This window comes from Macrosteles quadrilineatus, unplaced genomic scaffold (genome assembly GCF_028750875.1).
Source record: "Macrosteles quadrilineatus isolate MER2022 unplaced genomic scaffold, UCM_ALF_1.0 Scaffold_5__1_contigs__length_97177068, whole genome shotgun sequence".
NCBI lineage: Eukaryota > Metazoa > Arthropoda > Insecta > Hemiptera > Cicadellidae > Macrosteles > Macrosteles quadrilineatus.
In genome coordinates this window covers 9,682,137-9,696,711 of record NW_026542598.1, presented here as the reverse complement: position 1 = coordinate 9,696,711, position 14,575 = coordinate 9,682,137, and the positions used below count along the sequence as shown (strand labels likewise).

General features: G+C 34.8%; 1 protein-coding gene across 1 annotated transcript in view; it reads right to left on the bottom strand.

The window, feature by feature from the left end:
* Positions 1 to 1,156: 1,156 nt before the first annotated feature.
* Positions 1,157 to 14,575, bottom strand: part of LOC128995212 (uncharacterized) — a 50,215-nt gene continuing 36,796 nt past the window's right edge. The window contains exons 13-22 of the mRNA XM_054420152.1: positions 11,985 to 12,146; positions 11,672 to 11,781; positions 11,048 to 11,202; positions 10,383 to 10,499; positions 7,377 to 7,498; positions 5,091 to 5,440; positions 4,247 to 4,406; positions 3,805 to 4,011; positions 3,365 to 3,532; positions 1,157 to 2,806 (exon numbers count right to left, since the gene is read on the bottom strand). Of these exons, the coding sequence (XP_054276127.1) occupies positions 2,586 to 2,806; positions 3,365 to 3,532; positions 3,805 to 4,011; positions 4,247 to 4,406; positions 5,091 to 5,440; positions 7,377 to 7,498; positions 10,383 to 10,499; positions 11,048 to 11,202; positions 11,672 to 11,781; positions 11,985 to 12,146 (1,772 nt within the window). The 3' untranslated portion in view covers positions 1,157 to 2,585. The remainder of the gene's footprint in view (positions 2,807 to 3,364; positions 3,533 to 3,804; positions 4,012 to 4,246; positions 4,407 to 5,090; positions 5,441 to 7,376; positions 7,499 to 10,382; positions 10,500 to 11,047; positions 11,203 to 11,671; positions 11,782 to 11,984; positions 12,147 to 14,575) is intronic.

Sequence of the window (14,575 nt, the reverse complement as noted above, 5' to 3'; positions counted from 1 at the left end):
ATCGGATTACAGATTCTCATAGCAACTATGAACTAGTCGGCATCTAATGCCTCAGTCGTATGTTTTCAGGGTAACCCAGTGGTTGGGAGATTCCATAAATTGAGGTAAATAATAAAACATTCTCATTTTGAACTTAGAAAAAACTAAATATACTATTTAGTATTATTTTCATTTTACTAACAAAACATTGTCAGTAAATTTTTTTTCTCAGAACTTATTGAATATGTAGGATAACCATGTCTATAATTGAAAGGCAGTTTTTTCCACTTGTGTGTAAAAGTAGCTAAAAATGACAAGTTAGTTGCCAAGCTTAAACTACCATTTAAGTCAATAGTGTAAAAGAAAAATAGAGGGCAAGCAGAAATTTTCTCTTAAGAATTAAGAAGGAATCTGACATCAAAAGCCTGTTACCCGCTTAAAGTATCAAAGCACCTATCAACACCTATGGATGGTTTAAAGTTTAATAAACAAACATTTATATTGCAGGAAACCCATTGCATTGATTAACAACCAATGTAAATTGGGCTCAATGAGTATAAGAGAACACACAAACGTGTTTGTTTGCTATAGTAAAATAAACTCACAAAATAAGAAAAAATACCCCCGCCGCAGCAAACCTGCCGACTAAGCGAATTTCCATTTGTCTGAATTGATTTTCAGTTAAATATATTTTAATAACATTAGGTTTAACGAGTACCTAGGTTTGCTGCTACAAGGAAACTAATATAGTGTGTTTTTGAGTAAAATATTGATAGCTTAGTACAAAATAAACAAATTTGCCAAGTTTGATCAAAATATATCCATAAACAAGCAAACTACAACATTTGACAATGTTCTCCATAAGAATAACATGGGAATTTTAAATTTACAATTTCTTTAATTTTCTCCATTACCAATAATCGAACAAAAATACTTTTATATACTAAATTATTTGTTTTTTTAAGCTCTTTAAAAAGGTCTAAAGAGAAATCGGGAAATTTTGTGTTTTGAGGGTCAAAAGTGAGAAAAACCAATTTTTACCCCATAAAACCCCCCGCAAAGCCCCGTTCTCATGGTCCGATCGTGCTGGTTCACGAACTCATTCAAGTTTATCCCGCTTTACACCTTTAAACCAAATTTCATCAAAATCGGACAAAAATTACTCAAGTTATCGCGTTCACGGACGTATATATATAAGTCTATATATATATATATATATACATATATAAAAATTTGAACGAATGGTGTTTTTGGCCTCTGGGGACATCAAAATGAAAAAGTAAATCGGTCCCGGGTCTAGGTCTTACCGTGCCACCTACGGTAATAGCTACTTCCCTATAGGGAAATTCGCTAAAAGGATTCCAAATTATACACAAAATTATCCTTAAATAAGAAATTTTAGATATTAATGTATTCTCCATAAGAAAAACGACATGAGAGATTACTTGTTGCAGTTAACACCATTTACGGGTCAAGATTTTTGAATTTTTACAAAAAAATGTTAGCAAAAAAAAAAGTAACAATTGGGGCAAAATATCTCCCTCTGGATGGTTGGATTAAACTGATTCTCGATCTCATTTACGTGTTGTTCACTATTTTGATCATCAAATTCAGAGAATTTCCACAAGTAATATAAAACAATTTGAACTAATGGTACTCTTGGCTCTGTGGCCCTGACACAAAAAAGTATAATGGTCCCTGTCTAGCTGTTAATATGGAGACTTAGGTGATAGCTATTTCTCAAAAGACAATTTTCAAATATACAAACCAAATTGATATGAGGTGTTGATAACTTTACAGTTAGTTATTATTTATTATGTATTTTATATTATTTATGTATTTTAAAATAAATATTGATACTGGAAAATTCAACAACTGAAAGGCTTAATGTTTTAAGTGAAATGTGTCTCTTAAGTCATGCATTAAAATTTTAAATAGGAAACAATTTGGCTTATCCTTTCAATTGTAAAAAACAAGTGTTTAGTTGGTTTAGTGACAGTGAAGCAAATTCTTTTACAACATCTATTAGTAAGAAATGTAAGACAGAAGGAATTGAACCAAAAATCCTCAGTACAAAAGGTTGTCAATAACTCATTATTTACTCAAAAGTGCATCATGTTGTCTTACCCTCCTAAAAAGGTGAGAACTTATAACTCTCAATTAGCACTACTCAAAGATAGCTTTAAGACAAAGACTGTATTTAAAATAATCCAGGCTGCCAAAAATTTAACGATATTGCACAGAAATTATTTTATGCTTTTGAATTAGATTTGTGGGGGGAGGGGTACCAGAAATATAATAATCTGGCAAAAAACTGGTCAAACAACAACAATTGTTAAGTGTAAATTTTTTCCGTTCACTACCAAAAACTACTTTAAGGCCCAATGTATGATCCAAATTTCTTTGCAGTCGTTAAAAGATTCACTCAACATATCACTCTGAAACCAATATCTCATAAGGCAACAGGTCACTGGAAAACATGAAGGCAGTTTTGGTCCCGTCGGGTACTAAAATATTTTACTGCCCCTCGATCAATCACCTACAATCTACATCAGACTTTTGTACATTTATTGTCAAGCGGCCATTTCACTTAAAACATTGTCCCCTCAGTCGTTGCTATGCCCGAGTGCCATTAGCGCACGCACAGCTGCCATGAGTGTGTCTAGCGAGCGCTGTGTGTCGTGTCCTGTGCGCACTAGCTCGTTGTGACTCGCTTGCAGCTCCTCTAGTCTCCTCTGAAGTTCACTAGCCTCGCACTGCCTCTCTGATAACTGAGACTGTAGCCTCGAACACTCCTCTCGTAACACTCCTTCCTCCAGTGACCGCTCTGTCAACAGCCAGAACTCAATTAGAAATAATATATTTACTTATTATATTATGACTAAGGCCCTTATTATATTATCTTATAAATTTGTTTCCATTCTATTATTGTTATAAAATAGAGACTTTACACAATCTAATTTCTAGTTCATTACATAAAACAGTCAATTGAGTTTAGCCCTATGGGGCACTGAGCCCTAAAGAAAGAGCCTATGATACACAGCATTTACGTTTTATCAAATTGAAACTAAATATAATAGTACAGTTAGCTACTAGACAGCTGCACAAAACACTTACTGCAGTGAGTTCTCCCTTTGTGAATCAAACCCAATGTTATTTTACAAAAAATGTCATCAGTAAAACACAACAACTGAACATTGATAACAATAAACCAAATAATGAAAGCGAAGTTGCAACATATTAAAAGAGGCTTAAAGATAAAAATTAGTTTTTTAAATTTTGTGTTTATAATTAGATTTGAAATTTTGTAAAACATGCTACAACCAGATACAACAAGGTAAGCATACATGCAACAATAGATATTTAGAGGCCGTTTGTCACTCACCAGTTTGATATTGTTGATAAGCGTACAGAACACCCTCTAGCCCGGGCCACCGGACACAGCTGTAGTCTGGGGAGTTGACTCTGGCCTCTGAGCAGTATTGCACGAGTGGAGTCACAGCCTTGCGTCGTCTGCGCTCAGCCAACACCTCCTGCCATATCTGCTCTCTCTCTGCCACACAGCAAACAGCACATGCAATCTTAGACTGCTAATATACCAATGAAGCATACACATCTTTTAGAAATGAGGTTTACAATTCAACAAAGAACTGCTGACCACAAGGCATGATAATGATTTTAATCCTTAAATGCTGTCAGTGACAGTACTCCAATTTGTGTTCAGTTTTAAGTTTTGTGTTCCTTGCGCAAGAGTGGGACTCTTTCTGATTCAGGCAACCCTGCTATCCTAAACACATAAAAAGTAATTTAGAGAGTTGTAGTCACCTTTACGTTGGTCATGAGTGAGCGGACACAGTTGCAGGGAGGTCATGTAGGAAAGTTTGTTGTGCGAGTGTGGCAGTGAGCGGGGGGACTGACGCGGGTGGGGGAGACTAAGTGATGGCGGGGGCCCTTTCTCTCCCACCTGCTCATCCCCCTCCACCACCACATGTGGCAGAGACTTGCAGCGGGATAACTTTGTCAACTCCAACTCTGCAACATACGAAGCACCAATACACCTTTAGGTTGGTGTACCAATCTTATATTTGGGACACTTTCTCCCATAAGAACAAGATTAGACCCCATATCATAGGGAAAACCTTTTTAACTTAACACTATATTACACATGTCTGAAATAATCCTGAGTTGATTGTACTGTTGAGAAGTAAGAACTGAATTTATAGTTCAAGTGTGATTTATTTAGAAGTGGTCCTAGACTGACACATACCATTCCTAGTAGTGAGGGTGGTGAGTCCGAAAGTAGCGAGGAAGCGTAGTTTGCGAGGAGAAGCGTCTAGTTTGTCTGGAGGACCCTTGGTCAACACCAGGTTGGGACTAAGGTCCTCACAATCACTGCCTCCTACACTGTCCAGCCGGCTCTTGATCTTCTACATGAAACACAGTAGGATTTAATATACTTTTAGGAAATTTTACATACATCATATTTATTGCATCCCAAACTTAACTTACCTTTCAGTCTGAAACTATGGTATTATTTTTGTTAGAACGACATGCACAAATTTTCTTTTGATTTAGAACATATTTTTGTTATTTCTCAAAACATCCACCTTCTATTTGAGTAAATATCACTTGGACAATAGAATATATTCTTATGAAGATATAAAATTATGATTGAACATAAATGCATTTTTAAGGATTTAGGCATATTTAGAACACCATGGTTTGTTCTTATACAGTTAACCTCTATAGGCTTATTAATATTAGAAATAAATAACAAATAATGATATAAAAACATGAACAATAATTACAATAGAGATATGGAACCAAAAGGGTAATTGATCAACAACAATATTAGATTACTGCAAATAATACAGAAATAAGCCTCTAACAGAAGTAAAGGTGACGTATGATGCCTTACTATGTATTTTTTACTATTTAGTTAGGGTTCAATTTAGATACTGAAAAGAAAAAAAGAAATAACATATCAAATTTTAAAACGAAGATATTTATAACTCATTCATCACAATGCCAACTTACTAAGTGTCAGATTACCTAATGCATTTAATTAATTTATAAGTAATTATATTACTTAACAACAAATAAATTCATACATGAGTTAGACGGTTGCAGGACATTATCCTAGGGGGCTCGGCTGGTTCAGCGACAGTGACAGTGACCACAGGCGTTGATACAACAGCAGTGGCAGTGGACGTGACAGCAGACACGAGGTTAGTGACGTCCAGAGGGCGAGGTGGGGGTGCAGGCGGGGGGTGGGGACTCGGGGCTGGTAACTGTTGAGTGACTAGTGATAACGGCTGGGGTGAAGGCAGGGGAACCACCGTACAGTTCGGCGGAGAAGGCTTTTTGACTGGTTTAACAAAATCTTCAAATGGCCGGACAAAATGAGGCTGAGGCACCGTTCTTTGCGGATCACAGGCTATTGTTATTGGCGGCTTCCTAGCTGAAACAATTTGATCCGTCTTAGCGACAACAGTGTCAAGTATACACACATATTAACATTTCCTTACATAAACAATATATACAGACAAGATAAGTTTGTATACACAATACCTTTGGATTGGCCTTAAACCATACCAACATAACAAAACTAATAATGAAATAACTGAAATTTCAGAGATAAATTACAAAATTCATAGGTCATTAGTTATAAGTCAGGGTTTTTAAAAACTTATCGAAATAGTAGCATTCTTTGAATGTACAAGTTTGTTAAAAGCAAATTACTGTCCCAACAACTGTGTAATCTGCTACAAGTCATACACTACGATTCACCTCCAAGTATGGGACATGTAGTGTTGAATGTGATAAAACTACTCAAACTTATAATAGTTAGTAGGCTACCCCATTACTCACTTTAACAGATTTAATAACTGATCAATTGAGTACATTGTTAATAAGTAGCAGTTTTATTATTTATGAGCCTTTTTAGCGAATTTCCCATATAGGGAATAAGCTATTACCGTAGTACTAACGGTAAGACCTGGACCCGGGACCGATTTTTTTTTCGTTTTGAGGTCCCTAGAGGTCAAAAACACCATCCGTTCAAATTCATATATATATATATATATGTGTCCGTTAGCGCGATAACTCGAGCAAAAATGATCCGATTTTGATGAAATTTGGTACAAACGTGTAAACCTACGTTTATTCGAACAAGTTCGCGAACCAGCATGATCAGACCATGGGAACGGGGGTTTATGGGGGCTTTTATGGTTTTGCAGGACATTATCCTAGGGGGGAAAAACCCATTTTTGACCCAAAAAACATACAATTTTGCAATTTCTTTTGAAACTATTTTGTAGAGCTTAAAAAAACCAATAATTTGGTATATTGAAGCGTTATAATGCGCCTAATGGTTACGGAGAAAATTCCAAAAAATTTTAAATTTAAAATTCCCATGTTATTCTTATGGAGAATAAGTTAACTGTTGTAGTTTGCTTGTTTATAAACATATTTTGCCCAAATTTGGAAAATGTTTTTATTTCTTACTAACTATTAACATTTTACATAAAAAACACTTTTACCCTCCCTGTTGCAGCAAACCTAAGTATGTTTTAAACTGATTCTATTTAAATAGGGAATAAATTTGATATTTTTAAGGAGACATTTTAGTGTAAATCCATTCAGGGAAATGGAAATTCGCTTAGTCTGCAGGTTTGCTGCGGCGGGGGTATTTAACAATAGATTAATTTTGAACCCTCAGATTGAACTAAACATCTAAAAAAATGCATTGAATGTCATCAACCAAATATAATGTACATCTCTTCTTTACTGTCAATGATTGATCATTTGATTTCGCCAATGACCGCAGACAATGTTCACAATGTTTTAACAGTCGATTTTATAATGCACTAACGAGGTTTGAGAGCGTTTAAGCAAGCTAATACATTGCTGATTAATTGTAAATTCCTTATAAATTTGTCTTAAATTCACATTACAACAAAATAACACTAAAATCAGGTTTTCATAGTGGAATTTCAAAATTCACGAATAATTCCCGTTATACAAATGCACACATAATTCCTGGTTTTCCTGGTCTGTGGCCACCCACTATGCTTTTGAAGCAAACCAAGAATCAAATTAAATGCATGTGTTCTCTCCTTGACTCAAGCCCAATAGCAATAATTAGGTTGTGGGATCTAATGAGATGAAAGTAAACAGAATAGTACTTAACTTCAACAAATCTTTTCTTGTCTATAAAAAGACAGTGTACAGTCAATAGTTCAATACTCTTACTGGTTTACCATATTCTGTCTGCTGTTGCCCAAACCAGAGCCTTTAACCACATAACGACGTGGGGCCCGTGGTGACTGGCTGATGTGTTTATGAATCGTCATTACCAACCTCTTAGTTCTACTCTAGTTGCCGAGGTTCGATACCTGAGAGTTCAGGCTGCTGTTGGCTGTGGGACGGAGAACCTCGTGGACTCTTCTTGTTCTTCTCTCTTCTCTCCCTCTCTCTCTCTTGCTCCCTCTGCCTATGTTCCTCTTCTAGTTTTAACCTACAAATGGAAAAAATAACTGTAATTAAATTACTGACAACAAAGGAAAATGTGTTGAAAGTGCATGTGCCTATATTATGAGTTTTAAGGGGGATAAAAAGTACAGAATTTGATCACTCATCAACAGAAAAAAGTAGTACAGTTTAAGTATGTAATATTTAAGTACGATCTAAAAAAGATACAGTCTATTGAAATTGTGGGCATACACAATTGTGGATGGGGGGGGGGGGGGTCGAACAGATTATTGTGGACATTTCCCACTATTAGTAAAACACACATGTTTTCTTGATGTTAAATGATCTGGAACCTGATTCAATCCTCAGGTGCGAAACATTACAAGAACAGCACACAAACCCAGACAAAGTTGGGAAAACAATAAAACCACTAATCTGTTTTCACCACAGTAGACTCCCTCCTATCCGGACACCTTTTAACCGGACTACACTCGGCAGAAATTACATCTCTATTACCGGACAATTTTTCTCAGCACATCGGTTTAACCAGAATAGATCTGCAGGAAGTGGGCGGTACTGAGACGACTGTTCTCGTGGGAAAGATTTGAGACCAGTGATCTTATGTGATTCTTACATAATAATCATTATTGGCTAATGCAGTATGCATTTAAATGGTCTGTTTTAGTTAATTAATTAATTAATTTAGTCTAATTAATTCATCTTTCATCTCAGGTCTTTTCCCAGATAAATTAAAAATTTCAAAAGTTATCCCTATTTTTAAAAAAGGTGACCGTAAAGATATAACTTGTTATAGACCTGTTTCATTGCTATCATCCTTTTCAAAAATATTTGAAAAGATAGTATACAATCAGTTAGTAAACTTTTTAGAATCGAATAATTTGTTAGATAAAGAGCAGCATGATTTTCGGCAAGGGAAGTCCACAATAACTGCTGCAGTTGAATTTATTGAAAACATAATTGATGCAGTTGATAAGGGTGAAAGGGTGGTGGGTATTTTCCTTGACCTCTCCCGTGCTTTTGACAGTGTGGCACACCCTGTTTTAATTGAAAGATTAAAATCACTGGGTATTCAAGGAAAAGAGTGTGCTTGGTTTTCCTCTTATTTATGTAATAGGCATCAGTTTGTTGAAATGAAATATCTAGATTATGGTAATTATTGTAATTATTTAAGAAGCTATGTCTGTGAAGCTCAGGTGATTAAGTATGGAGTACCTCAGGGATCCATCCTGGGTCCATTACTTTTTTTGTGTTACCTGGATGGTCTGCCTAAGAGTACTAGCTTCAGTTCGATGTCACTATATGCAGATGATGCTAATTTAATTGTTAAAGGAAATTCCAGTTCTGATATTGAGCTCTCAGCTCTCAGCCAATTTGGACTTAATGAGTATTCAAAAATTTTTAAATCAAAATAACCTTCTATTAAATACAAGCAAATCAATGATAGTAAGTTTCTCCACAAAACAAAATAAAATAGCTCTGGATCCAAAAATCAAAGTTTGCAATAACATAATAAATAAAGCAAATCAGACAAAATTTTTAGGACTTTTCATTGATCGACATCTATCTTGGAATGATCATGTTGATAATGTAGTGAAAAAGATGTCATCAGGAATATATGCACTGTGGCAAATGTAAAAAATATCTGACCTTACAGTGCTGAAAACAATATATTATTCTTTAATACACTCTCATCTGGCATACGGAATTTGTATATATGGAGCTACCTCAATATATAATTTGGACAAAATTCTGATAAAACAAAAAAAAGCAATACGAATCATGTTAGGTTTAAAAAGCACAGAGAGTGTCGAAAACTTATTTAAAGATCTTAAAATTTTGACAGTTTACAGTCTTTATGTCTTAGAAACAATAAAGTATGTCAAAGAACATGAAAGTGATATATTTTTTGAATCCAAGCATCATTATGATACCCGAAATAAAATTATTTTTGATAAACATAATCTGCATTTTTATAAAAACAAAACTAAATATATGGGCACTAAATTTTTTACTCAGTTGCCAAATTTAATTAGAAATGAGCAAAATTACAATAAATTTAAAAAATTGCTGAAAGAATATCTTGTTAATAAAGCTCTCTATTCTTTTTCGGAGTTTCCTTAAGTGAGGGCTCCACTACTGGTTGCCTGGGTTTTATATATAGTTTAAATATGTTGTATTTTAGCTATATAGCATGAAAGTATGGGATTTTTAGTTATATGTGACTCTATTCTGATGCTGCAATGTATTCATACGAATAAAGTTTATTTTGACTTTGACTTTGAGTTTTAACATGTTTTTGGGGACTTCGGCTTAATCGGAAAACCCATTATTCGGACTGGCCTTGGTCCCGAGGAGTCCGGATAAGAGGGAGTCTACTGTATCGTGATAGAAAATGTCTGCAATATGTTAGATAATTTTAACTCACCATCACAAAAAATGAACTAAAGAAATATGAAAAATGAATGAAATAAAGAACTTTGTAGTTAGTAAAATATCACATATCCTACTATTTTACTTAACAGTAATGGTAATAAATTGTTTGTACACTGTTATTTAGCTAGTTATTACATTTACAATATTCAGTTGTAAATAGTGGAACTCTTATATAGAATCATACAAATAATTCAGTCATCAATCTTACTAGTCCTAGGGTTTAGAAAGGTAAAACCCCACAATTTGTAATTTCTGGAATTGTGATCACAATGTTTAAACCATAGGCAAATAGGCTTGTTGTTTTCATAAGTTTTTAGGCCTGTTATGTAAAACCAAAACACTATTTATATGTGAAATATGAACACAAAAAGCCATTGAGCTTACGATTGGTTTGTCAATTGGTTCTAAGCGCTATATAACAAATTTATTCTAGCACTCATCCTATGCTAAAGAGAAACCTTTAGCAAGATACGTACCTTTCATGCATAGCAGGCGTCATGAGTGTTAAGTGTGAAGGCAGTCCGTACAGAGGCGCAACGTGAGGATATGAAGAAAACAACGGAGGAACTCCATGGTACATCTGCTCTTCTAATCTGGAAACAAGCTCTAGTTTAGTAAAACCTACGTACGTACGTGATGCTACATTACTGAATTTAAGCACTTGTTAATCGGATTGCATTCATTTATACTGTGTTCGCTGTCAATTTTACAGTCCTGTGACCTAATTCACATTTGAATGATGTTGTACCATTATTATGGAACTTGATAAAAAAATCTTCACAATATAAGACACAAATTTTAAAATAGTTATTTACTCACCAGAACAAAAACATTGTTATGTTTTTTAGTCTATCAGACAGAACGAATACAAGAATATTAAAACAAGATGTCGATTGCAAAATCTTGATTTCTGGAAAGAATTTAACAGGAACATTTAGTGTAGAAATTTTACACTCACTTAGGGTATATTTTAAGCACGAGTATGATGTTTTGTAAAGACTCTTTCAAATTTAACCTGACAATGACAAGAAAGCTATAAAAGCTTCAAATTACAATAGCCTATCAAAACAAAAATAATCCTACAGTTATATTCACGGTTACGGAACACAATTATTTTAACCACTACAGAATTTAAATTTACCTGTAATGATGTAAGGGATGATGTGGCGGGGGGTAGAGCGCAGGATGGTGATGGTATGGAGGGTAGTCCAGTGGGGAGTAGTGGGGGTGCGGGGGCACACGGGGCTCCTCCGGTCTGTAAGGCTGAAAACCACTCCGCTGCTCACTACTTCTATCCTGAAACACATCAGTGTGATTAAAACAATTGTTTTGACTTTCGGTGGAGGACGTTCTCCTGAATCACATTACTAACCACCCTGCCAGACGGCCAATAGTATGTATACAGCAAAACTATTATATTCAAATTAAAAATTAAAAAATATCTTTTTAATATCTATAATTTTTACAATGTCCTAAGTAGTTAAGAGGACGTTTTTATGAAGATTAATGTTAAATAGGCCTATAGTCCGGGAAGGGTTAAATAAGCTATCAATCAAAAACAAGACGAGTAACAATTTTTCCTCAATTGTTTACTACTTGAATACTGTTAAAGAGCAATCCAACATATTTGTAGCAATTGTGAAGTAGAATTTCAAAAGATTCTTACATTGATAAACATCAACACTTGGATTAACAGAAATTTGGAGTGAGCCAATGTAGTATTAAACAAGAATGTTTGCAATGTGGCTGTAATGCTGTAACTCACCTTATCAGGTAGTTTAACCGCAGACGTCGTAGGAGGGGAGGGACCTCTGACTAGGGGGGGAGGAGGCGGCCGCTTCGGAGAAGCTCGACCTTCCACTTCAATATCCCGGTCTGTAAGCAAACAAAAAACAATATAGATTGTCACAAAATGTTTTCGTGACAAGTACATCTCAATCATTCGACACACATCCTTCACTTATGTGTAAGTCCTTAAAATAAGTGTTAGTGTAACATAATACTAACCTAAAAAGTAAAATTATTCTCTAATTCGGAATTAAAAAACAAATGCAGTTGAGAAGACAGAAAAGACATACCCGAGGCAGGACCAGCTTGCTTAGCCAGGTTGCGTAGAGCCGCAGCAAACGACCGGCTGCCCCCACCTACACTGACTGGAGGTCCCACAGTGGGGGCTAGTGGAGTCCCTCCACCTCTTGCCACCTTACCTCCACCATGTTGGGCTGGAGCCTTGGGCACCCCTGCAACAAGGAGAGTGTCATCAACTTAGACGCAAAAACACACAGTAAAACCTCACTAACTCAACAGTAAACAGCTGACAGGTCGCATGTGTAGCTGACTTTTTCTTACTATTGTGTTCGACTCTTCAAGTTTTAATTGTTGAGCAATCTACATATTTTTTTTTTAAATGTTTCATTCTATATGTAAAAATGAGGTTAGGATACAGATTATAGAACCAATAGCAATGCCAAGGGTTCACAGATCCCTAGATCAACCACAGATCGCTAATTAATATCGGAGATTACTATGGTGTATGATCACCTTTCTCATCTTAGTTCTACTTCTTCACACGGGAGGGAAGTGATTTGCCACATTGATTTTTTACGGAATCGACTACGACTGCTTCAGTTTAAAGCTATTAATCAATTTTCAAATTTATTTTTTAGTGACCATCTTGAATGGAAAATCTTACAGTGCAACTACATTTTCACAGAAAGATTCACAATAGAATTTTTACACAGTTTCTTGGTAATGAAAATAACATAAAAGAGGGAAATTTACAAAAAAGACTTGTCTTAAAACAGTTGTGTGTTACAGCTGTCAGTTTCCAGCAAATATCTTGTGCTGTAAAAATGGTTGAAACCAGGGAGGAATTTTCAATCTCAAAACTGAAATTTAAAAAACAAATCCAAGATCTCAAGACCAAATGCAAAAATCTTTTAGTTGCCTGGTCAAGGATACCAAAATAAAGGTGTTAATAAAATTTATTTTATGAAATCAAAACTAAAAGAAATTGACTCCTGACCCTAACATAATAACAACATTAATATGTGACTAATACATTTAAAAACCTCAAAACCATAATTTTTGGTTAGCAACAAACACTAAAATAAATCAAACTCCCGACACTAACATAGGGAGTAACACACTCCCTAGTGAATAACACACACATACCTATTAGATCATTGAAACATTTAGTGAGCAACATTTATAACTGTATGATCTTACTAATATTATAAATGTGAAAGTTTGTGTGTTTGTTTGAAGTTCAATCACGCATAAACCACTGGACGGATTGGGCTTAAATTTGGCATGATGATAGCTTACATTCCCGATTAACATATAGGCATATTCTTATCTCAAAAATCCTTTCGGGCCCCGCCCCAGTGGCTCTGTAATTCCCCATGTTAACCTTATGAGTATTCATATTTAAAGGGAATTAAAGAATTCAGTCAGCTGTTTCAACTAAAAAAGTTGGTTCTATGATATGGAAAAGCATTAAAAAGTTATAAGATTTACCAACAGGGCGCAGCACTATATTTTTTTGCATTTATGAAAAAGCTAATCTATCTATCTATATATTAATAGGCAAGCATGTTTCTTTAAAACCTTTTTTCTCAGCTCGTGTGAATCGTAGGGAAAATCTACGCATACCGTTGGAAAGCTATTTTCCTGTAGGTGTGCAGAATCCCTTTATAAATTTAAATAGGCTCAAAGATAAGCACAAAAAATGAGTTTAAAAATTTGAAAAAATTAACATGGATCTTATGCGTTGCTATGCTGGTTACGACATAACAACGAAATATAAACAGAAAATCAAAACAAATGGAGGAAACTCCAATCACATGTTTTATTTACAGTGTGGGGTGAAAATAGATAAGTGAGTACATTATACATATTTTTGGTCGAGTTTCGACCACTGGACGACCTCTCGTACTTATTTAATACGCAAGCAGGTTTTTTGTGACAATTACTCCTCCGAAACTACTAAACCGATTTACATGTTCTTGGTGTAATTGGAAAGAGCGTAACGTGAAGTTGTGCAGGAAACTTTCTTTTTAGGGAAATAATTAGAGAGTGAGGCCCTGGGGCCCTTTAAAGTTTCATATTTCTCCATAAGGATAACATGGGAGATGATTTTTATTTGCAGAAACATATGTTTGTTACTTGAAAATAGTCAAAGTCTACTACATAATAATTGCTGTGTGTTATGACTGTTAATGTATACTACATTTCAATCAAGGATTGTGTACCTTAAAGTTTACCCATAATGGATCTTAATAGTTTATTTTAATGATGGGAATAGTAAAATTTAGTTGAGAATAAGTTACCATGATTTAGAAAACTTTACTATAATAATTTTTGTATTTAAAATCACAAATCTTTGACATTATTAAATCATTTTAAACAAAACAGCTGATTGACAAATCAAACAAATCATCTACTTCATGTGAATAATGTTGTTACACAAACATAGATTTTTTTAACCAATAACTTGAGTTTTTTTTACTTGTGGGTGTATTTTGAGTTTGCAGTTATGAAAGCACCGAGAGCCAAGTAACTTTTATCTAATTTTCTTTATAAACTAACAGTATTAAGGAATTAGTACTTGAACTTGATAAGTCAGGTAATTTACTGTCAGTATGCTAAGGGGAAGAAGAGTGGGTCC